At 43.4% G+C, this 23,610-nt stretch overlaps 1 protein-coding gene across 10 annotated transcripts in view; it reads right to left on the minus strand.

Moving 5' to 3' along the window:
• Positions 1-2,494: 2,494 nt before the first annotated feature.
• The window catches only part of smarca4b (SWI/SNF related BAF chromatin remodeling complex subunit ATPase 4b), a gene marked incomplete at its 5' end in the record, with an annotated part of 28,275 nt that continues 7,159 nt past the window's right edge, over positions 2,495-23,610 (minus strand). For 2 of the 10 annotated variants that reach the window (XM_080759186.1, XM_080759194.1), the window contains 24 exons: positions 2,495-4,295; positions 4,884-5,041; positions 6,119-6,266; positions 6,906-7,007; positions 7,860-7,968; positions 8,660-8,919; positions 10,721-10,939; positions 11,288-11,380; positions 11,486-11,749; positions 12,454-12,617; positions 13,312-13,478; positions 13,666-13,712; positions 14,269-14,355; positions 14,827-14,934; positions 15,308-15,421; positions 16,155-16,397; positions 17,052-17,162; positions 18,566-18,632; positions 18,896-19,059; positions 19,609-19,756; positions 20,042-20,169; positions 21,117-21,168; positions 22,179-22,309; positions 23,451-23,501. In XM_080759186.1, coding sequence (XP_080615312.1) covers positions 4,260-4,295; positions 4,884-5,041; positions 6,119-6,266; positions 6,906-7,007; positions 7,860-7,968; positions 8,660-8,919; positions 10,721-10,939; positions 11,288-11,380; positions 11,486-11,749; positions 12,454-12,617; positions 13,312-13,478; positions 13,666-13,712; positions 14,269-14,355; positions 14,827-14,934; positions 15,308-15,421; positions 16,155-16,397; positions 17,052-17,162; positions 18,566-18,632; positions 18,896-19,059; positions 19,609-19,756; positions 20,042-20,169; positions 21,117-21,168; positions 22,179-22,309; positions 23,451-23,501 — 3,171 coding nt within the window. In that variant the 3' untranslated portion in view covers positions 2,495-4,259. The remainder of the gene's footprint in view (positions 4,296-4,883; positions 5,042-6,118; positions 6,267-6,905; positions 7,008-7,859; positions 7,969-8,659; positions 8,920-10,720; positions 10,940-11,287; positions 11,381-11,485; positions 11,750-12,453; positions 12,618-13,311; positions 13,479-13,665; positions 13,713-14,268; positions 14,356-14,826; positions 14,935-15,307; positions 15,422-16,154; positions 16,398-17,051; positions 17,163-18,565; positions 18,633-18,895; positions 19,060-19,608; positions 19,757-20,041; positions 20,170-21,116; positions 21,169-22,178; positions 22,310-23,450; positions 23,502-23,610) is intronic. The other 8 variants (XM_080759187.1, XM_080759195.1, XM_080759188.1 and 5 more) reach the window with 8 other exon arrangements.

The raw sequence follows: 23,610 nt of genomic DNA on the forward strand, positions 1-23,610 counted from the left end.
TGTTAGGGATTTGGTGTGTAGAGGGAAAAAGGAGCAAGGCCTAGAATAAAGCCCTGGGGACTCCAGTCAACAAAGTAGCCTATGAATAGCATAACAGAATAGTTTGGAAGCCAGTCACGTCGGTCATTATGATGCACAAACTTGGGAGAGTTGGGGGATCTCCCCATATGGGCAAACGTTTTCAACCAATCAGTGAAGCCCAATTCACACTGTGTCGCTTGGGGCTTGATATAATTTGTTGCACGACGCTTCCCCTTCTCGAGGTTTTTCTTCTCTCTTCTTGTAAATGATAACATTGATGCGTCATCTTGGTCACCAGGTCATTCTGTGCACCGTTTCTCAATAGTGTGTCCTCCTATAGTGTCTCTTCTTGGCTTTAGTGAATGTGCTGCTACTGAGAGGATAACCAGAAAAAGACTTGTTTTACAAGGGTCCTCCATTATCAATTCATCACAACATTTAAAGATGTACAAATATACACTTCTATGAAGAAAAAAAGATCACCATGCTATTATGGCCGATAACCGATATTACCGATCTCATTCTGTATTCAAAAATTATAATAATTTTGTCCATTCTGAAAAATACATGTAACAGGGTGCCTGCACTACAGGCTTAGGCAAGTCAGATTGAACTTTAATACAATTAATCTCCCATCACGAAAAACATGTACAACAGTATGGAAAAGAAAAAGGGGGGGTTGGGGGGGACTTTTTACAGTCCCTACAATTGCAGTAGGTGCTCTTTGAGGGTGGTTTTGAAGGAGTCTAGGGATTTACATTTTTAATGGCTGTTGGTACTAGGGCGTTCCACATTTTAGTGGCATAGGAACATAATGAATTTAAACCCTTGTTTGAGCTGTAGTTCTCAAATGTTTTACTCTAGCCAGCCACAAAAGAGTAATGTGGTGTCTCTGCCTGCAGAGACACCACATGAATGAAGTTCCACGTAAGCCCCATTTAATAATGAAAATCATTGTTTTGAATGTATTTTTGTTGTTATTGAAAATGTGGGTCCAGAACCCATTGGTTGGGAAACACTGCTTTTTAATAGTGTTTTACATTGAGTGAAGCAGTGAGCTTTCTGTGTGTCTGCATGTACAAATCTTAAAATGTGTACAGTGTCTGTAGCCGATAACTGTACCCACATTTAGTGACACCAGTTGAAGTGACTACTATTACTTCTACATGTGTCTTGTTTTGGGTTGCCAGGGTCGGGCCTCTTATCACCTAAAGTGCCCTGCCGCCCCACCCCTCTCCCCCTCTCACAGATGTCAACAGCTGGGTTTGAGTTTCAAACCTCAGGGTTCCTAGAAGTAAGGAAACATTCCACCCGCCTCCCACACTCCTACAAAGTCAATTTAACCCTGAGTGTACAAATGGACCTGAAAGGGTAATTTGTACACTCTCAGGGTTGAATTGACGCTCAGGAGTTTACAGTGCTGTCTGAAGAAAACACTTCCAAGTTATACATACTCCACACACTGTCAAAATACTGTTGAAAACTCCCACTTGCTCACACATACACGTGTGAGACACGCACGTGTGCACACACACACACACACACACACACACACACACACACACACACACACACACACACACACACACACACACACACACCCCATGACATCTCCCAAAGGGAGACTGTACACTGGTTCCTTCTGTGCCCGCAAACATTCTGACAAAATACATAGAAATATTTAGTGGTAATATAGCAAGGCTGTTTATATCACCTGGGTAAAGGACTATTTATTGGCAAGGAAATATGTATGTCAAAGGGTAGGCATATAGAGCTGCACTGGCCAAGATACATAGGCCTAGGCTACTAAGGTCAAACTGAACTAAACGCAAATCTTAAACAATTATTATTAATAATAATAAAAACAATACTGTGATCCCTCCAGGTTGAAGGTCTGAGCATTTTGGAACAGTAGCATGACGTGACATGATATGACCTTCCATATAAATCCCAAACGAAAATCCATATGTAATCTTTCCTTTTATGCAACAATACTATTGTTGTAATTGTCTATTACCTCCTAGTGGACAGGCCAGGACATTACATCTCCCAAATTAATTTTGCTCCTATGCCACCAAAATGTAAGACATGTGAATCCCTTGACTCCTTCAAAACTGTTCTCAAAGGGCACCTACAATCTTTCCCCACCTCCTTTTTTATTATTATATAGAAGTGTATATTTGTACGTCTCTAAATGTTCTGATGAATTGAAAAGAGTCCCTGTTGTAAACAAGTGTAATGCTTTATGCCACAGTTAACAGTTTTTGTATTGAGTTGTGCTTGAAATGTACTGTAATTCTGCAAACTATTAATAAATACTTCAATCACAACGGACTAAACATGACCTGTATCAATCACCTGGCCTAAACGACTCCATTTAAGCCAAATAACCTAGAGCTCCCTTAACTTCAGCACAAATGTATAAACTATAAACAAATCACGCAGGAATAATACTGAAATTTATTGTGGGTTCTTTTGTTTCCCCTTCAAGTGACAAAGTCCACCACAGTACAGGCAGGTTCCAATAAACAAGTAGAGGAAAATACCAATGCTTTGGTTATATCTTCCAAATTCGAGTTCATGATGAAAAAAGTACAGTACTAGAATGGCATTCTACACACTCACGCGCACACTCGCACACTCACACACACACACACACACACACACACACACACACACACACACACACACACACACACACACACACACACACACACACACACACACACACGCACGCACAGCCGCACAAGCACGCACACCCATGCATAGACATTCTTGATAAACAAAATAAAAACTATACAGCATATCCAACACCATAAGGCTTTCACAAACAGAAGAACAACTGTCCCTCTGGTCCTTTGTCTTAAAATTAAAAACATAAAAAGTGCCTAGTATAATTATGTACGGTAGATCAACGGTCAGCCATTTGGAAAGTCAAAACTGAACACAACACAACACTGAAATAGAAGCGTTTGAAGTTAACAGTACTTAACAATGAATTACAACCCCATGAAGGATTTTCCCTTTTTACAGTAAACAATTACAAGTGCTTTATATTAGAAGTGTAACATAGGTACGCAGCAGCCAGGTGGAATATGTATAGTATTGTACGGTTAATATATATATATACAGTATATATATGAGATATGAGAGTGAAGTGAGGTCAGCTCCATTAAGGCTCAGTCAAATAAATACAGGGAGTTGATAAAAACACATTCTGAGAAGTTTGGACACCGGCCTCCAACCACAGGATGCTATATTTCCAAGTCAAACAGAGAGGCTGTGTCAGACCTATGCGATGTACAAACACCTAAGTCTCCACAGTGGCTGATGAGAGCATGCTGTTGACAACATTTTGCCCCAGTTACCCAGAAATATCAGAGTTGTTTACATCTGCAGCCATAAAGGTCAAGTCAGGTGAGGGACCTGCCTCCGTCTTGTTTACGATAAGGAGGGGAAAAACAAGTTGTTTCCGTCAGTTCTAATTTCACAAGTCTGTGTTTCAGACCTAGTACCTAGAGAAAGAAAATGTTTGCGTCAACCTAAATACAACAGCAGGTAGACAGATGAACTATAACCGAGTTGGAGTTCCTCGTCTAAAAATTAAATCTGGGATTGTTGGGATCATATAAATTAGGATTATATTCACATACATTCTTAAATAGTTGAATTTGTAGATGGAAAAATATGCTATTTGGAACATTCTTATCCCATCATCAATCAAAATATAGATCGATCAGCTTTACTTTAATGTTTGCTCTCATTACCAATGTAAACAAACTTATTAAAGCCTTCTAAACACAGCAAATATAGTTTAAAACTATAAAATGTATGACTACAGCTGAGTCCATTACCTAGACGAGAATAAAAACATGTCCACTTTTTCATTTTTGGTGGCAGGGCATGCCGTTTGTTTACTTTGTATCAGAGATTGAGTCTTTATTAATCCAATATCTGCTCCATTTAAAGTGCAATTCAGTTCAGAAGTAGGTATTAGCATGATGTCATGATATATCACATGTTCCAGGTCCAGAAAACGCCTTCTATATCTGCACACCATGTCTTCCTCATTACGTCACGTAATAGACACGATTATTCAGGTAAGTAAGAGTGCATCGTTTTCCTGCCAATGACCAAGGGTGGATGAAGCTGACAAGAGGGGGGATGGGGGGTATTTGCTGCATGTAGTTTTTGTGGAACATCCCTTCCTTCATTGCTCCTTTTGTGCTTCTTTCAGTTTAGGACTCTTCGTCAGTGGCACTCGGGGAACGCTCCTGGATAAGAGGAAGGGAGATGAGACAAATTCATTTAATTTCACACATAGCCGGGATGGGGAACGTTGACGATGTAGAGGTCCACTATATTTCCACACTCACTCCAGAGGGCCACATTGCATATTACTTGCCGTTTTTTAATTGGAATCCTGAAAAGTAAGTATTTCAAATGCATTTAGTTATAGTTATGTTAACTTTGTTGACAGCCTATGCCCAGAAGGGGTAGTAGGCGTAAGTAAGTAAGTATGTTAACTTTATGAACTAAATCCAAATACATTGGACACAAAAAATATGTGTATTTTAATACTAGTCTTTAAGCTACATAGACTGAAATAATTCAAGTGAGTCATGTTTGCATGTTTGGAATTGTAACAGCTGAAATCAATAATATATCGGTATTAACCTGCAATTAGTGATGGTGGGGGCTGCATGTGGCCCCCGGGCAATCAGTTTGCCCATGTATGGTACTGTATATGGCATCAATCACCTGCAGGCCTGCTACTGTGTACCTGTGTCTGTAGATCGCCAGTATAAAAAGACATCACACTCTGTTCCCTGATGAATACTTGCAAATGCACGTATACGTACACACACCTCTTCCTGTTCCTCCTCTGTGTCGTCGTCACTGACGACAGGCTTGGCTCTCGTGCGTCCCGTGCGTCTGCTCCGGACCTTCCCGCGCTCTCCGCCCTTCTCCTTCTCCTTTTCTCTCCGACCCAAACGGATCTTCACCTTCACAGAACGTGCTGGAGAGGAGAACACATGGCATCACACATTACTGTTTACTGTGTGGAACATCCATTCATCTTCAACCGCTTATCCGGAATCGTGCCGCGCTGGTAATGGTTCCAGCTGAGATTTCCATACTCCATACTTTCCATACATACCTTTCTCGAGCAACATTAGCAACTTCCTCCTGGAGGATCCAGAGGCATTCCCAGGCCAGTATGGATATATAATTCCCCCATCTGGTCCTTGGTCTGCCATGTGGTCTCTTCCCGGTGGCTCGGGAGACATCCTTACTAGATGCCCGAACCACCTAAGCTGGCTCCTTTCCAAGCGAAGAAGCAGCGACTCTACTCCAAGTCTCTTTCGGGTGACTGAACTTCTCACCCTATCTCTAAGGGAGATGCCAGCCACCCATCCATCCCATCTTCAACCGCTTATCTGTAGTTGGGTCACAGGGGCAACAGCTCCACCAGAGAGCTCCAGACTCATTAGTGACTTCCTCCTGGGGGATCCCGAGATGTTCCAAGGCCAGTGAGTCGATGTGTTTCCTCCAACTGCGCCTTGGTCTGCCCCGGGGTCTCCTCAGTGGGACGTGCTTCAAGGACCTCCCTAGGGAGACACCCCAGAGAGGCATCCTAACCAGATGCCCGAACCACCTAAGCTGGCTCCTTTCCAGGCGAAGAAGCAGCGACTCTACTCCAAGTCTCTCTCGCGTGACTGAACTTCTCACCCTATCTCTAAGGGAGATGCCAGTCACCCGTCTGGGAAAACTCATTTTGGCCGCCTGTATCCTCCACCTTCTTCGACATTCTTTCGGTCACCCACACTTCATGACCATAGGTGAGAGTAGGAACAAAGATTCGACTACTCGGTAGAGAGAGAGCTTTGCCTTCTGGCTCAGCTCCCTTTTTGTCACAACAGTCCGGTACAGCGACTGCAATACCGCCCCTGCTGCTCTGATTCCCTGGCTGATCTCCTGCTGTATCCTCCCCTGAGTCATGTCGATCAATAGCTGCAGCCCAAATCAACCTAGCAATGAACGATTCGAACGAACCCTCAAAGTTTTTCCCCCTCTTCACTCGCTCCGGACGTACATGTATACTCACATTCCGACTCCGAGCCTTCCTCTGGCTCCTCCTCCTCTTCCTCACTCTCCTCTCCCTCGCTCTCCTCCTCCTCCTTCTCCACCTTCTGTCTCAGGCTGGTGAACACCGACTGCAGTACGATGGAGTCCTCATAGATCTGCACACATAGAGACAAACAGTACGATGGAGTCCTCATAGATCTGCACACATACAAGACAAACCTTTTCATATCAACAGTGGTGGAAGAAGTAGTCAAATGCTTCATACTGTAATATAGGAATACTCTGTTACAATTAAAAGTATTGGCATCAAAATGCTTGTGCCAGGAGAGATTTGTGTAAAAAACATTATTCCAACATTTTCCAAAATAGCACTGTGACGCACTGTGATCTGCTATTTTTTAATAGCCTACTAATAAATGGATAAAATGGTTAAAATGATTGATATGCTGCATTAACATATTTTACTGGGGACCCCCTTGGAACCACCCCAAGGACCACGGTGTGTGTATGTGTGTGTGTGTGTGTGTGTGTGTGGCTGTGTGTGTGTGTGGCTGTGTGTGTGTGTCTGCGTGTGTGTGACTGTGTGTGTGTGTGTGGCTGTATGTGTGTGTGTCTGCGTGTGTGTGTGTGTGTGTGTGTGTGTGTGTGTGTGTGTGTGTGTGTGTGTGTGTGTGTGTGTGTGTGTGTGTGTGTGTGTGTGTCTGCGTGTGTGGTTTTGTGTGTGTGTGTGTGTGTGTGTGTGTGTGTGTGGCTGTGTGTGTGACTGTGTGTGTGTGTGTGTGCGTGCTTCTCACCAGCGATCCCTCCAGGTTGAAGGTCTGAGCGTTCTGGAACAGCAGCATGACGTCTCTCTCTAGGTCACCAAAACTACGGTAGCGGTGACCACGGATCCTCTCCTGCAACCACCAACCACACAACGGTCCTAAAGACTATGTGGGGATCACTTTGAATCTGCATGTTTTTATTCACAAGGTGGGGATCGATTGACTGATCTTTACTTTGGGGTTTCATATAATAGACATAAGATCACTCTTAATGTGACCACTGCTCTCTGACTGTAGGTGCACTACCCATTCATCCTGTTCAAAAATGTGATCAATATTTTGAACTGAAGTCTTGGTGTGTGCGACCCACTGCCGTTATTTTGATATAGACATAAGAGTTTATTTATAATGGCCAGATGATGTCTCACGTCAACATTTTGTGTGTGTGTGTGTGTGTGTGTGTTCCAGTGTTGATTTCGTCGCCTAAAACTAAGACGAAAAATGTTTGTCGACTACCTTTTTTCACTGACGAAAACTAAATGGAAACTAAATAAAAACTAAGCTATGATGACTAAAACTAAGACTAAATATACTGACAATTTCGTCAACAAATAAAAACTAGACTAAAATGTTAGGAAGGGACTAGTGGACAAGAGATCCAGTATAAGTCCTTTTACACTTGGTTGCATGCTGAAAATAGCTGATCTACAAGATCAAGCTTGTAGATCTGCTATTTTCAGCTAGAGTAAAATCAGCCACTACGACGGCATCAAGGCCCGCCAAAATGCATTTTAGTTGACTAAATCACCTGTAGATTTAGTCAACTAAAATCTTATGATATTTAGTCGACTAAAACCAGACTAACACTAAAACATTCCGGGTGACTAAAATGTGACTGAAACTAAATGAAAACCATTGAAGAGACTATATGACTAAAACTAAAATAGAAATGTGCTGCCAAAATCAACACTGGTGTGTTCGTACCTTGATTTTCCTGAAGTCAACAGGCTTGCGGATCAGCTCATAGTACTCTGGTAGTTCTTTGCGAGACGGCAGCTGGATGAAGACCTCGCTCAGCTGGCGCCCACTAGCGCTGCAGAGGGTGACATTATTGATTGATTGATTGAAAATTGTATTAACAGTTTGTAGAATAATAAGCACAGGTCGAGGACAGCAAAGTTAGATACAAGTTCTGCTAAGATTGAAATACACGTAAAAGCACTATTACATTGGGGTCCTCCATTTTCAATTCATCAGGGCATTTAATCATGTACAAATATACAGTACTATGCAAAAGAAAAAAATCACACCCGTGTGAAGTGAGGGGCACTAATATATTAAAGTCTAACTCATGATGATTAGGTGATGTAACAATATGACATAATGAGGGACAATATGACGTAAATTTTCCCTTCATTGTCAATGGCGTTTTAAAAACAAACATTGAACTAAAAACAAACATTAAACTGTATATAGGAGGGGCTAGTGCCCCTCAAAAAAACATCATATAAATGGTTAGAAATTAAAGGAAAAAGATGTACAGTAGAGGGGGGTTTGAAGGAGACTGAGTATAGGGATTTACATTCCAGACTGTTGGTAGGGCATTCCACATTTTTTGTGGCATGGGAGCGTAATATAACCCCTTGTTTGAGCCGAATCTGGGTTAAACTAATTTGTGGAACAGTCTACAGTACTATTTGGTAACCCCCCCCCCCCCCCCAAGGGGTCCCGACTCCCGACACACAGGTTACAGCACCAGATTAAGAAAGTTCACGTCGACAAACCTGTCTTTGTACTTGATGACGGCATCCACGATCTTTTTCATCTTCTTAGTGAGGGTGGGGGGGTTGGGGGACAGCTTCTCCGAGGGGGGTCGCCCCCTCTTCCTCTGCCTCTTCCCGTCCTCGTCTTTGTCGGCCCGCGTGCGGCCCCCCGACGAGGAGGGGCCGGGCAGGTCCTGGTCGCGGTCCCGCCTCCTCTTGCGTGTCGTCTTTTTGTGACGCACCTCCTCCTCGATTTCCTCCAGCGTGCCTTCCTCTATTGCCTAGCGGACAGCATGGAGGCAGAGACGCCATGGTTATTTCACAAATATTATGATTGCGAAAACAATCATCTAAATATTTTTCTGTAAGCCGACGGCGGCATGTTGCTTCCGTTTTCATTGGCGAAGGTACTTTTTCTAATATACTGATGACAGACTTGGAGGCAGGTGCTGGTGCAAAGGGATTCACTCTTTCCCAGAGCTTTCTACGTGATGGGTGAGGTTATTCTGTGAGGTTTAGGCATAGTTTTTGTGACGTTAAGGTTAGGGTAAGGTTTAGGCATATAACCTTCCATCAGTTACAAAGCTCTGGGAAAGAGGTATAGGGCTCCATTTTCACCGCTAAACCCCTTATCCCTAAACCCTTTTTACTATTTTGAAAAACATTTTTGAATAGTTCAACTAGCCAATCTACATTGACACGTTGTGAGCTTGTAGACTGACCATTTAAAAAATTAGTAAAGAAAAGGCAAAGAAGTTTAGGGATAAGGGCTTTAGCAGTGATGAAAATGCAGCCCAAAGTCCCCTGGTGCAAACTGACTTGACTCAAAATCCGGCAGTCGAGGTGGACGGGTGAGAAATTTGGTATATAGTTTTTTTTATTGGCCTAAAATATTGTCTATATACATACATTCATGAATCCACTTACTGACCGGCTGAAAGTATTTGGCTTGTGACCCTACCATTAACATCCTATGGCAGGCAAAAATGTCAAACTAATGTCTAGGCTAAAAACGGCCAAAGACATCATGACAAATGTGATGAGGTCAGCACATTTTGGGCACACTTGGGCAAGTGCCTAATGCTGCTTTTAGCCCAAGGAATGAATTTTGTGCAAAACTAATGCTTGGAATGGATTCAGAATCATGAAACAACCATGTTCACATGCTACTTAAAGCAAAGGGAAAGTTTGACATTTTTGCCAGCCATAGGATGTTAATGGTAGGGTCACAAGAAACACCTATAAAAAATGCCCAATACTAACAGCCGGTCAGCAAGTGGATTGATGAATGTATGTATATACCGGTAGACAATATTTTAGGCCAATAAAAAAGACTATAATATAGTCAAAAGAAGCGACAGGCTTATTTGTTTAAAGTGGGAAATGTGGTATATTATACCAAATTTCCCACTTTAAACAAAAGAAGCCTGTCGCTGCCAGACTATCAGGGAGTAGTTCATCAAACAGATGTGTTGTGTTGTGATATGGAGTGTAGTGCGACATCTAGTGGCCCAACGTTGTCTTGTTTTTTATCATTATCATTGTCATTTCTACTCTGAATCTGTGTTACTCAACCACATCCTCTGGTAAAACTACTGATACAGTACACTGTACACTAATACAGTGGTTCTCAAAGTGGGGTCCAGGGACCCCTCATAGCCTGGAAACCAGACCAATCTGGCCATGCCTTGAAGGGGTTCCAAATGGACCTTACAGGTCTGTGAGTTATGGAGGTCCCTGCAATTAAAACCGTTTGAGAACTATTTCCCTTAATGGTTAAATGGCAATAGTTCTCAAACTGATTTTTTAATGATGCTTTCCATGTCTATATGGATTCAGGCTTAACCCATAAAGACATGGAAAGTGTCACTTTAGCTTTTAACCACTTTAACGATTATTTAAAACTTTGGCTATTCAAAATAAATCGTAAAAATGTGTGCAAATCTTTGAATATATATATACATACTGTATATATATATATATATATATATCTGGGGGTCCCTGGAACAAAATATTTTGAGATGGGGGTCGGCGGCCAAATATATACAGCACCACTGACACGGTACATTCCTCCTGACCGACCTTGAGCCACTGCTTCTCGGTCAGTGAGTCGCTGTAGTCCACCTCCTTGCGCTGGCGGGAGCCTCGTCCGAACAGCTTCTCCTCCTCCTCCTCGCAGGTGAGCCGCTCCACCTCGGCGTCGTCCTTCATGATCCACATGGGCAGCTCGTCCTCCTCCATCAGGCGGGGCTTGCGCCGCGGGTTGCGCGCGTCCTCGCGACGCCGGTCGAGGTCCATGCGCTAGTATACGGAGAGAGAGAGAGAGAGAGAGACCAGAATCGGGATCAGATTAATTGTCACGTCAGTTTTACGGGATCTGGACACAATTCTAACAGAGCATTAATCCGACATGCGGGAACAACCGTCGGACTTCTGCTCGAACATGCTCGAATTCAGCGTTTGCTAAATTTCTAAATTGTAGTGTCAGTCAAAGAGAGAGGGGGGAGCGAGAGAGAGATGAGATGAGTTGTGCTCATGTATGTTACAATTTAGGCATTTAGCAGACGCTGAGGCACTCTTAATCCAGGGCGATTTACAGTAAGCAAGAACAAAGTTCATATGTTCATTCTAGAAATCAGTTCCACTAACCATGAAGTGTTCAAACTCCTCCTCGCTGCGAGCGATCATCTGGTTGACCGTCTCGTCGTCCGGCACCTCGTCCTCCTCCTGAACACAAACACTCTACTAACTTTTAATCACATTTTTTTCTCGTCTTTTTCTCAAAATGAATGAATGGTGTGTGTGACTGTGGCCGACACACACACAGCTCATAAAGTGCATACACACCATTCCTTCCTCGACTTTCTGCCCCTGGCTGCCGACCTCTTGCTCCTCTTCGTGCTCTAGGATAGCCTGCAGGAAAGCCCTGCGCTCGTGGCTGGAGGACTTCTGGTCAAACATGCCTGCCTGAATGACCTTCTGGTCCACGTTCAGTTTGTACTTGGCGGCGGCCAAGATCTTTTCCTCCACGCTGTTGACGGTGCACAGACGCAGCACGCGGACCTCGTTCGTCTGCCCGATGCGGTGGGCTCTGTCCTGGGCCTGCAGGTCCTGGAAGAGAGACGGCCGTTGAGTTTTTTGGAGAGGAGAGAGGAGGTTCAGGTGTTAGCGTTGTCCTCCTGATTCAATTTGGTAAATGATGGTCTAAATCTCAAGATCAAATACCTGGCTACGTTGTGTAGTGCAGGGGTTCTCAACGTTTTTGGCTGGGGACTCCCGTAAATTGTCTCGCGACCCCCGCCCCACTCCCACCCTCAATACAATTTGACCGCTACAATAACCTTAATGAAACCAGATATAATCATTCTGGAAACTTTATGCATGTACTATATGCACATGTACATATGTCAACTCTTAATTTCCCAGAAATATTTCCATTTGTACACTCTCTGAGTTATAGAACCATAAGGTTCCATTTGGTTCCAAACTATCATTTAACTGGGGAGCCCCTGGAACTCTCTCAAGGACCCCTGGGGGTCCCCGGACCCCACTTTGGGAACCACTGATTTTCAAGTGTATCACTTCGGAGATGTTGTATGTATTTTTAGGTGTTTCTTTGCGGGGTATCATGGATGTACTATTGTTGTCTGTTTTGTAATGTATGACGTAGCAAAGTTGTGCAATTTTGATTTCTGCCTCTTGACCATGCAGTTCAGACTTGAAAAAGAGATTTTGTCCCAATGTGGGTTTTTTTTACTGGTTACATAAAGAATACATACTGTATCATGGGGAAGAATGGTGGTATGTATGTATACCTGGTGAGGGTTCCAGTCAGAGTCAAAGATGACCACAGTGTCTGCAGACTGCAGGTTGAGGCCCAGGCCACCGGCTCTGGTGCTCAGGAGGAAGATGAAGTACGGAGACTCTGGGTCATTGAAGCTCTTCAACAGCATCCCTCTGTCTTCAGCCTTAGTGGTGCCTGAAGGAGAGAGAGAGGTTAATCGAACTAAAGGGATTATAAAATATATAGAGAGATTTTAATATAAAATAATTGCGAGGGGGTTGGCAATATGTCATTGAAATCACACCCGTGTGAACAGAGTGGTTATTTGAACTGGACCTCTTCTCCACTATAGTCCCTCCATAACATTTTAGTATATATATATATATTTTTTTTAACTACATTTTTATCCCACAATTATTTAATGTAATCCTGGGCGCTACACTTCCTCTGCCAACCTGGGGGGGGCCGCGGACTGACCTCATGCTTCCTTCTACCGGTATGCATGAGGAGTCCAAGCTGCTTCTTTACACCTGACAGGGGGGAGTTTCCGGAAGTAGCACGTGGAAGAACACGTTATTCCAACCAGTTCCTTTCCCCTCCATCAGGCGCCACGGCTGGCCAGGGGGAGGTAGTTTAGAGACCAGGATTACTGCATGTTTTTTGTGAGGGTACCTACAGTACCCTAGTGGACATGCAAACTCCACACAGAAAGGCCCTTTCGCCAACCCCACCTCGGGTATGGGCACTGATGAAGCACAGAACACGCCCCCATCGCTCACAGCGTCCCCAGCGGGAATCGAACCCAGGACCTTCTAGCTGACTTACATATGCCACCGTGCCCCCAGAGTTTTTATTTGTTGACGAAACGAGACCGCACAAACGGTCTCACCGTCGAGGCGCAGGTACTTGAAGCTACGGTAGGCGAAGTAGTCCTCCATGATGGTCATCAGAGTGGTCATCTGACAGAAGAGCAGCACCCTGTGGTTGGTGGCGTTCAACTTGGGCAGGATGCGGTCCAACACCTCGAACTTCCCAGACGCTCGATACAGGTCAGGGCTAACGGGAGGAGTTACAGTATATACGAGGGGGTTATGGATACTGTGTGTGTGTGTGTGTGTGTGTGTGTGTGTGTGTGTGTGTGTGTGTGTGTGTGTGTGTGTGTGTGTGTGTGTGTGTGTTTGTGTGTGTGTGAGTGAGTGATATGTCCTAAAGGACGAGGAATACAAGTCAAATGTGTTCTTACCCACTGACTATCCCACCAGTAAAACCCAAATGCTCAGAAAAGGATTCCTGAAAGAAAAAAATAAGAAAAAAATCACAAATTGTTCAGTAGCTTTGAAATGTTATTGTCAAATAAATATTTTCATCAGCATCGAACTTAAACCTATTTTCACAACTACAGTAAATTCTCAAATCCAGCCCTATAGTATATTGTGCAGATAAGAGCAATGGTCACTAAGCTATGGCCATTTGAAGTGTTAAATACTGTTGTAGTGCCCAGATTGGAGCAACGGTGTGCCTGTAACCCCCCCGGGTGCCTTGAACTATAGCCTATGAAATTGTTTAGCAAGAATTATGACTGACACATGCAGTCACTCAAAACTACGGTTCTGAAGTGTTTGTGAGACGTATCACATCGCTGTTAAGTATCGTTACACCCCTACTTATTTTAATTTTTTAGTTTGAATCTAGTTTTAGTTGACTAGTAAGATTTAGTCGACAAAAATGTATTTTGTTGGGCCGTGATGGCACTGAAATGCCTGATTTATACTCAGCTGTGTGCCAAAAACAGCAGATCTACAAGTTGTGAGTTTGTAGATAAACTGTCTTACAGGCTGCAGGATACCTCTATTTGTTGGAACATGTAAGGGTGGTTGCAGATCTTCCTCAGTTGCATAATGGTATTCATCAGAGTCTTGGTGCCGCCTTTACCCTGAAACACAAAACATGCACGGCATAACATATTGTGTTGCATTTGTATCGTATTGCATCGCATAGCATCACAAACAAAAACACACGCACGCACGCATGATGATGATGTCACACCATGCATAGTGATACTGTAGTATGTATCTGGTTGAATTACATCCTATTATAATACGTAACTTTATGCTATGGGAAGTCCAGAGACCTAATTTGTGCGTGTCATTATAGGCAGCAGATCCACAAGTTCACAATGCATTGTGTGGTTGTAGAACAGCTATTCTTGAACATCTTTTGAAAAATGTCCAAAGGTTTTAGATAGTAAGTGGTGAATAAATGCGTTTTGGGCAAGCAAAGAACGAAAGACACTAAAAGCTTCAATCCGGAAGTAATTTGAATGAATAAAATTATATTTTAATCTACAGCATGCTAGAGCATGTCGTTTACAATGTAACTAGTACATATGTTTCCATGTCCTCACCTTCTTGTCTTTCTCCGATCCGTCTGTCAGCAGGACTCCCTTGGCCTGCATGTGTCTGTAGAGAACCCTCTGAAGAGAGGACATGTCACACTTGATCACGTACTCCACCTGAGAGAAAGAGAGAGAGAAAATGAAAGCAGGACTAAAAGAGTAAATGCCTGAACGAACATATTCTTTCTCTTTTCTGATTCTCTGGGTATAAAGCATAAATACCGGCAGTAGAAACACTTTGTCCACCTTCAGAGATGTTTCATTATGACTAACCCACCTCCCCGAGGTTACTGTACATATTCCTTTCCTTTTGTTCACAGTTCGTTTAAATGTTTTCAATGAATTGAGTACGTGAGGACACCAAGCCGAAAGGCTTTTCTTGGTTTCATCCTTTTAGCAGACCTTGTATTGTACTGTATTGTGCAGCCTGTCTTCAATCAATCAATAAAATAAAATAAAAAAACTGTCATCAGGTGTTTGTGAGTCAAACCTTCTCTGGAAGCTGAGCCTCCACCTCCTTCTTCAGCCTGCGCAGCAGGAAGGGCCGCAGGACTTTGTGAAGACGGCGGATAATCAGAATGGTCTCTTCTTCATTCAGGTCCACCTGGATGGAGGTTGAGTTAGTATGTGTATAAAACTATATATATACACTTCATTGACCAGGGTTTCCTCCCCCTCCATTTACCATTCAACACTGAATCTGATTGTTTTCATTTTTCAGCAAGGCCAGTGACAACTTAATGAATGTTCAAATAAAATCTGTTGCAGCATACAATACAATACAATACAATACAATACAATACAATACAATACAATACAATACAATACAATACAATACAATACAATACAATACAATACAATACAATACAATACAATACAATACAATACAATACAATACAGGTACACAGTGACCGTACAACATTTAAATACCACACACCAACATACCTAGTGCAAAACAGGGGAAGAACATCATCACCTCATAACCTTCGACCCCTACCCTGTCTGCTCTCTGCAAGGACTCTGTTAAGGAGTGTGATTGACAGAGGGACAAAGGAATGCTTGTACCTATTATATTTGCACGCATGAACCTCGTACCTCCTACCTGATGGCATTAGCCGATACTCAGGGTATAATACATGGGAGGGGTCAGACGCAATTTTCTTAACCTGTCCAATGGTGGCCTGCTCAAAGATGACCTGGGCGGGGTGATCGGAGGTGTAGACATACCCATGATCTTCCCTGCCATTTTGGCTAATATTAAGATCTCAGATCTCAGATTTGTACTTTACAGTTAGGTTTCCAAACCAACTGGTGATACCATGCTATACAGTACATACCTTCTCTCCGGTCATGGCAAAAGGGGCGTTGAACCACTGTTCGAAGGTGATGCAGCTCTTGAAGATGGTGGGCAGGAGGAAGTTGAGCAGCGCCCACAGCTCGGGCAGTTTGTTCTGCAGAGGGGTGCCTGTCAGCAGCACCCTGCGCGGGGCCAGGTAGTGGGTGTTGAGGATCTGGGTCAGCTTACAGTGGTGGTTCTTCATACGGTGGCCCTCGTCCACAATCATGTACTTCCAGCGGATCTGGACGGGTTGGGGTGGAAGGAAGGGGGGACAGTCAGTGGTGGAAAAAAGTACTAAAAGTTTTTACTTCAAACCCATTTAGGCCTGAGCTCGATTCCACAAAATGTCTTCTAAATCACAGTTTTCTGTTTCCATATCAGTGGTTCTCAAACTATTTCCTGTCAAGGACCCCCAGAATTATATGTAATTGGCCCGCGGACCCCCATCTGAACATATGTTTTTCCAGGAAGCAAAGATTTGAGTTGAAAATGTTTGTGCTGAAAGAATATATACCGGTATTCAAAGATTTGTTTTGGTGTTCCTTTCTTTTGCTGTTATGTGTTATTTTTATATGTTTTGTTTTCTTTATTTTATTTCATTCATGATGTTAACATGTTTTATTGTGATTTTTTTGTCTTAAATAAAAAACATTTGATAACAAAAAAAAGATCAATACTGCAATATAGAACTACTCCGTTACAAGTAAAAGTCCGAAATACAAAATGTAAACTTGAGTATGTGTGTGTGTGAGAGAAAAGGAGCAATTAGGGAGAGCGGTGTGTGTGTGTGTGTGTGTGTGTGTGTGTGTGTGTGTGTGTGTGTGTGTGTGTGCGTGCATGTGCGTGCGTGTACTGTACAGTATGTGTGTGAAGGTGCCTAGCTGTACGCTTGCACCTTGGCCAGTATTTGCTTGTCCTTGATGATGTACTCGTAGGTGGTGAGCAGAACGTTGAACTTGCCGCTACGCAGCTGAGGGACGAAGGCTCGTCTGGCTTGAGGGGAACCCTGAGGAGAGAGATAATACACATTTAACCACTTAAACCCTACATGGTTGACCAGAGTCCAGGGCTCATTTATATGAAAAATGTGTCTGTGGTAAAGACTTGTTCTTGTCCGTGACAAATTTTTGATTCTCAGTTGCAGCTCAGCGCTCCTTGGCTGCAGCTCAGCGCTCCTTGGCTGCGGCTGACCGCTCGAAGAGACGGGTCAAATGCGGAGAACGAATTTCCATGCGGTAACGTGTGTGACAAATCGTACGACTTTGACATACCACTATAATGTTCTTATTTTGATCAAAATACTAATTACTGTATGTCAAGTCTACAGGTTTTCTTCAGAATATACTATGACACTGATTTACTATGGCACATTATGAGTCCACTAGTACGTTTTATTTGCAAGGACCCCCAATGTCCCCATAACTCTGAATGTACAAATTTAACTTTTATTTTTCTCATAATTTTTATCCCACGATTTTGTAACCCATTTTTCACCCCTCAATTATCTAATGTGATCCTGGGCTCTACACACCCTCCGCCAACCTAGTCCCCATACTGTATATGGGGGACATGGAGAGAGCAACAGACTTGAACTCATGCTTCCTTCATGCCTGAGTTGCTCCTTTACACCTGACAGGGGGGAGTTTCCCTGGTTGGACGTAGCGTGTGGAAGGAACACGTTATTCCAACCAGTTCCTTTCCCCTCCATCAGGCGCCCCGGCTGGCCAGGGGGAGGATGTTTAGAGACCAGGATTACTACATGTTTTGTGTGAGGGTACCTATACCTACCCTAGGGGACACGGGGAGAACATGCAAACTGGAGCTTTTGTACACTCTCATAGTTACAGACCTGTTATGGTCACTCAGGGCAGACTATCTCTTCGTCTGTTTCTAGTAATATTATTGTCCGCTCATTTTGTATGTCCGTGGCAAAAATTGAATTTTGTCCACCACAACTCAACATGGCGAATCCCCCAGGGCTCTCTATATACCAATGACTTTCACGTTTTTGCTCTACATTAAATATCTTCGCAGAAAACAGCAGATCTACAAGATGATCTACAAGGACACTTTGACACTAACTCTGGGGGAGCCCGGGTTCGAACAGGCAACCTTGCACTTACCATCAAGCCACTCTACCCCTGAGCCACCCCCCCGCCCCCCTTCTTTCAAAGAAACACTTTCAAACGTTTCCAACATTTCTCTCTCTTAAAAAATGTATAAACGTGGTTAAGTGGGTAACCAGTAAGTCATTAGATTAGATAATTAGTCATTGAGAAAAGTGAATACTGCATTTGTGCAATTCCACTGTACATACTCTTCCAGGTTCTGCAGTAGTTCTCTGGTATTCTCACTGGATAATACAAGTAAGTAAATTAAAACGTTGGCATATTTGGGTCAAACACTCACTTTGTAGGAGACTTTCACAACAGTTGGCGCCCATTTGTCAAATTCATACACCCAGTTGGAGAGAGTTCTGTCAATCAAAGAAAAAACAAATCCGTCATTCGCTATTTCTTCTGACTAAAATTGCTGATTCAGGAAGCACAACCAAGTTGGTTTGCTATTCATGCATGTCTGAGTATGTTGTGTATCTGTGCCTGTGTGTGGTACCTGATGTGTTTATATAGAAAATATGCCTAGAAAGTCTCGAAAAACAGGAGATCAAACTGCAATAAAAAATGTCTCCCACCACACTCCGGCTGACTTCCTCGGCTGACAAATGAGGTTTTAGCTCACGAGAGTGGTACGATGATGAGGTAGGGTCCGTTGAGGCGTTTCATCTCCATGAGGTACGTGATGAGGGCGATGGTCTGGATGGTCTTTCCCAGACCCATCTCATCGGCCAGGATCCCGTTCAAGTTGTTGTTGTACAGCGACACCAGCCACTCTAGACCTTTAACCTGACACGCACACACACAACAGAGAGAGAGAGAGAGAGAGAGAGAGAGAGAGAGAGAGAGAGAGAGAGAGAGAGAGAGAGAGAGAGAGAGAGAGAGAGAGAGAGAGAGAGAGAGAGAGACACAGACACAGACACAGACACAGACACAGACACAGACACAGACAGACAGACAGACAGACAGACAGACAGACAGACAGACAGACAGACAGACAGACAGACAGACAGACAGACAGACAGACAGACAGACAGACAGACAGACACCGTTCAGTTCAAGCCCGTGTCTAACCATGACAACATAACCTGCACACCTATGATGCAGGCCCATGCAAGACAGAGATCATGCAGTAATATGAAATGAGGAACACAATGTACGATTCTCACTCAGTGTTAATTTATCCATTTGTGTGTACACGGTATGTGCTCTTTGACATCAAATGATTGATTTGCCATTTATTTGGACCACAAATACAACACACACACACGGGAATAATATTAATAATCCCCTGTATGTCTTTGCTCTCCTAGCCAGTCAGTGACACAGAGACAGTACCTGGTACTGTTTGAGTTGACCGTTGATCAGCAGGCTGGACTGCTTGTCCACCCTCTCTGTGACGGCGTGGGCCACCGAGTAGTACGACTGGAGGGTGGAGGCGAATGCCGCGCTGCCGTACTCATCGTCCACATCCTGCTTAGCGTGCCTGTGGACCGATCACACCACGACATCTCTCAAATAATGTGTGTAATGCGTCATCTTTCCCTTCAGCACATGATGACTGCATGCCCAGCCTACTTTGCCCTACATGAGTGCAGTAACTACGTCTATTTTGACACACAGACTTATTTGCGTATCCCAAAGGTCAAATTAGCCTTCGTGATTGACACACAACTAAGAATAAATCAGTCTTTAGGATCACAACAAAGGTATAATAGTATTCAATGTGCTTTATAATTGACACAACGATGCTAGTGGCGTGAGGACTCACTCTATGATGTGGCGTACATCCACCTCGGTCACGTCGGACGCCTCCTCGCTGTCGGGGTCTGGGATCTTCTTCGTCTCGTCCACTGGAGCCATTATTGGCGGCAGCAGCGGAGGCTCCTCCTCTTCCTCCTTGCAGGTGACGGGAGCGTCAGCGTGTCAGTCAAAACGTACATCTTATGCCCGATTTATACTCGGTTTGCACGTTAAGTCGCGCACTGAACTCTATACAAGCTCACAACTGTCGTGAATTATGACCTTATCTGCTTGACCCAGTGGCGAAACACTCAGATACGTAAGCATATTGATATCCAGGATACAATGACCATCAACTATACTGTATCAGAGCCGCTGAAGTCTGTGCACAATGATACGACAATGATAATATTGTCGTATCGTATCTCATATATGAGATGCATGTTCTGTTCCTGTTCATTCTGTTCTTCTTATCCTTGTTTTTATACCTGCTATAGGCACGTCATGTGTCAACTGTTAAGTGTCCAATACTGTGTATACAGTATATATATCTATTAAACTTCAGAATGTGTCGTGTAATACTGCCTGGTGTTATCATGTTCTCCACGCATGCGTCTCAACTAAATCATCACTCACTGACCCTTGTTAGATGTAGACTCTTAAGGCAGTGTTTCCCAAACCTTTTCATGTCAAGGACCCCCAAAATGATACTCATTAGCCTCCGGACCCCCCATTAGAAAATATATGCCAAGGACCCCCCCATAAGAGAAGATGTTTATGGCTCTAGGGCCCACGGTTTGACCTGAATTAGGTTACGGCCCCCTATTTAATGGCATTTCTATCTCTGGGACCCCAATAGATATTGTAAAATCAAAGTAAATTGAACTCTGAGAGTGTACAAATGGAAACAAATGGACCCCTTTAAGGTCGTTAGGGTCCATCGCAGAAATACAGAACCGTAAGGGTCCATTTGGTTCCTAATTGTCTTAAACGTCCACACAGCTTGTGTGACACCAGCAGACAACTGAAAGCAGGCGATGGAGCAGGGAATGGGAGATTGAGATGCAAAGGTGCTTGAGACAAACAACAAAAACACAACTCACCTCTTCCTCCTCCTCACTGTCTTCACTGTCTGAACGAGGAGCCACCTCATAGCTACACACACACACACACACACACACACACACACACACACACACACACACACACACACACACACACACACACACACACACGAAGGGATAGTGTATGTGTACATAAACAAAAGTGTTAAGGGCCGTCTTCAGCAATTTTCAGCCTGAATTGTATCGTTCTATTTGTGAGGACAGGAAAAAAACATACCCCAAAAAACATACATTAAACAATATCCATCTTTGTCCGGTTATCGGGAGGTAGCAGTTCCAGCAAAGAATACCAGACCAGACTTCCCTTTCCCTGGCTACACCACCCAGTCAGAACTGGGTGATTCCTGAGGCGTTTTGAGGCCGGTGTGGACTTGGATATATAATCCCCCCCACCTGGTCCTCGGTCTGCCCTGTGGCTGAAAAACCTCCACAGGGAGCTGCCAAGGAGGCATCCTACTTACTCTGTGCCTGAAGCCACCTCAACTGGCTCTACATAAAGGGACAGCAGCTCTACTCCGAGTCTCTCACAGATGACTGAGCTTCTCACTGATGCCAGCCACCCTTGTCCGCTTGTATCTGCGAGCTTGGCTTTCGGTCATGACCCAAATTTAAGCCTACTTTTCTAGTAGATCGGCTATTTCACTAATTTTGGAAAATTCTCAGATCTTTGCAAAACATCCTCCGATAACGACACGCCCCAAAACACTTACTATGAGACCTAGCAGATCATGTCTGTCTGTGTGTGTGTGTGTGTGTGTCTGTCCGTGTGTCCCCCCCTTTGTGCCCATATATGGAGCTTGATGCAACACACTCCATATTTGGACGTATAGCTGCTTTGGGGACTACTTATATGGTTATGGCTAAGTTAAAAACTTAAATTAAAAATAACTTAACTTAAAAAAATAATAACTTAAAAATAAATCTTAAAAAAACGCAAATATGTACGAGCTGCGTTCGCTTCCCGCGTTTGCGCGTCTCACTGGTAGATTGAAAGTGGTTAAATGAAAACATTATTTAAGACCATGTGACAATGTGTCTCACCCAGGGTTCATCTCCAGCCAGGTGTCCAGCTGTCCAGCTTTGGGAGCGTCCAGTCCTGACAGAATGTTACCACTGTCCACGTGGATGACCTTCACCGGAAGGTCACTCATCTGGCTGCTCTCATCCAGAGGCTGGAAGGACACAACACAAGGCTATGGTCAAAGAAGACTATGTGATTAATATACTCTTAGGCTGAGCTCGAGTCAGATTGTTATCATCAGCCAAGTGAGCAGATAGCCTCACTTGGCTGATGCCTTCATCTCCATCTTTGGACAATATACACTTATCATGGCACACAGGCATTGACCATAATAATATGGAGGTCTTAACGAAGCCCTTTTTCCAATTTAACAAATTATAAATTAACAATTAATTTATTAGTGAATAAAAAATGTGAAAACGCACCCAGGACGCAGTACCCCCCACGGCCACAAGGGGGAGGGCAAATATCTCACAACAAGGGCTAGCCTAGTACAGTATAATTGTTCAATGTTCAAGGTGTTTGTTGAGATAAGATTGAAATAAAACTGTTCCTTGGACATTGTAGCAAAATGATTAATAAGAACGTGTTTGTAGTAGTAGTAGTAGTAGTGGTTAGCCTCAGGGCAATTTGCATTGCAAAGATAAGTCTGGCTATGTGAGGCTAAGTAGTCGTAGTAATAGTATTAAACATAATGATATACAGTACATCTAGGAAAATAACAAAAGGAATAATCATGAAAAAGTACAGTTAGCTGTTGTAGCATATTGTAACTCAATTGCTGTGGTCACAGTTCCACATTATATAAATAATCAAAAATTAACAGAACAGCTGACCCCACCCCAGTTTAAATTGAGGTGACATGAAAATATACATATATGTATCTTGATACTATTTGAATGTAGTTTGTAGACAGAAAGAGACAAAGCTAAGTTACAAACAGTTTGAGCCAGAGGGCTTTAAATGCAACAAGTAACCAATTACATTTATAGTAAATGCCGTGTCATTTGACACGGCATGAATGTACAGTATCTCTTACTTAATTCTAGTAGTAGTGGAAACAGAGTCATTCGTGGTCAGTTGGGACACTGAAGCTGTTCAGAATTCACCAGCAACCCAATGAAACGGCTGTGCTTTATTTGAAAGAAGAAGGCAACATAATAGACAATCAAGCCTCTTTTCAATATAGGACCAATGTACTCTCAGAGTGTACTAAATGTGTGACTAAATGGTCCCCAGGCAGAGATGTTTGTAGGTTGTACTATGACTAGACTACTATGGTATTTACTCACCTCTCCATCAGGCCCCAGTGCAGGAGGCTGGCCCTCAACATTCTCCAGCTGCTGGACACAAAAATACTAATAATAGCAACTGTAATTGTATACCACCTTTCATACATAAAATGCAGCCCAAATTAATTCACAATTCAGATAACACATCATAGAATGTCAG

This window comes from Protomyctophum bolini (assembly GCF_963924005.1).
Source record: "Protomyctophum bolini genome assembly, chromosome: 3".
Lineage (NCBI taxonomy): Eukaryota > Metazoa > Chordata > Actinopteri > Myctophiformes > Myctophidae > Protomyctophum > Protomyctophum bolini.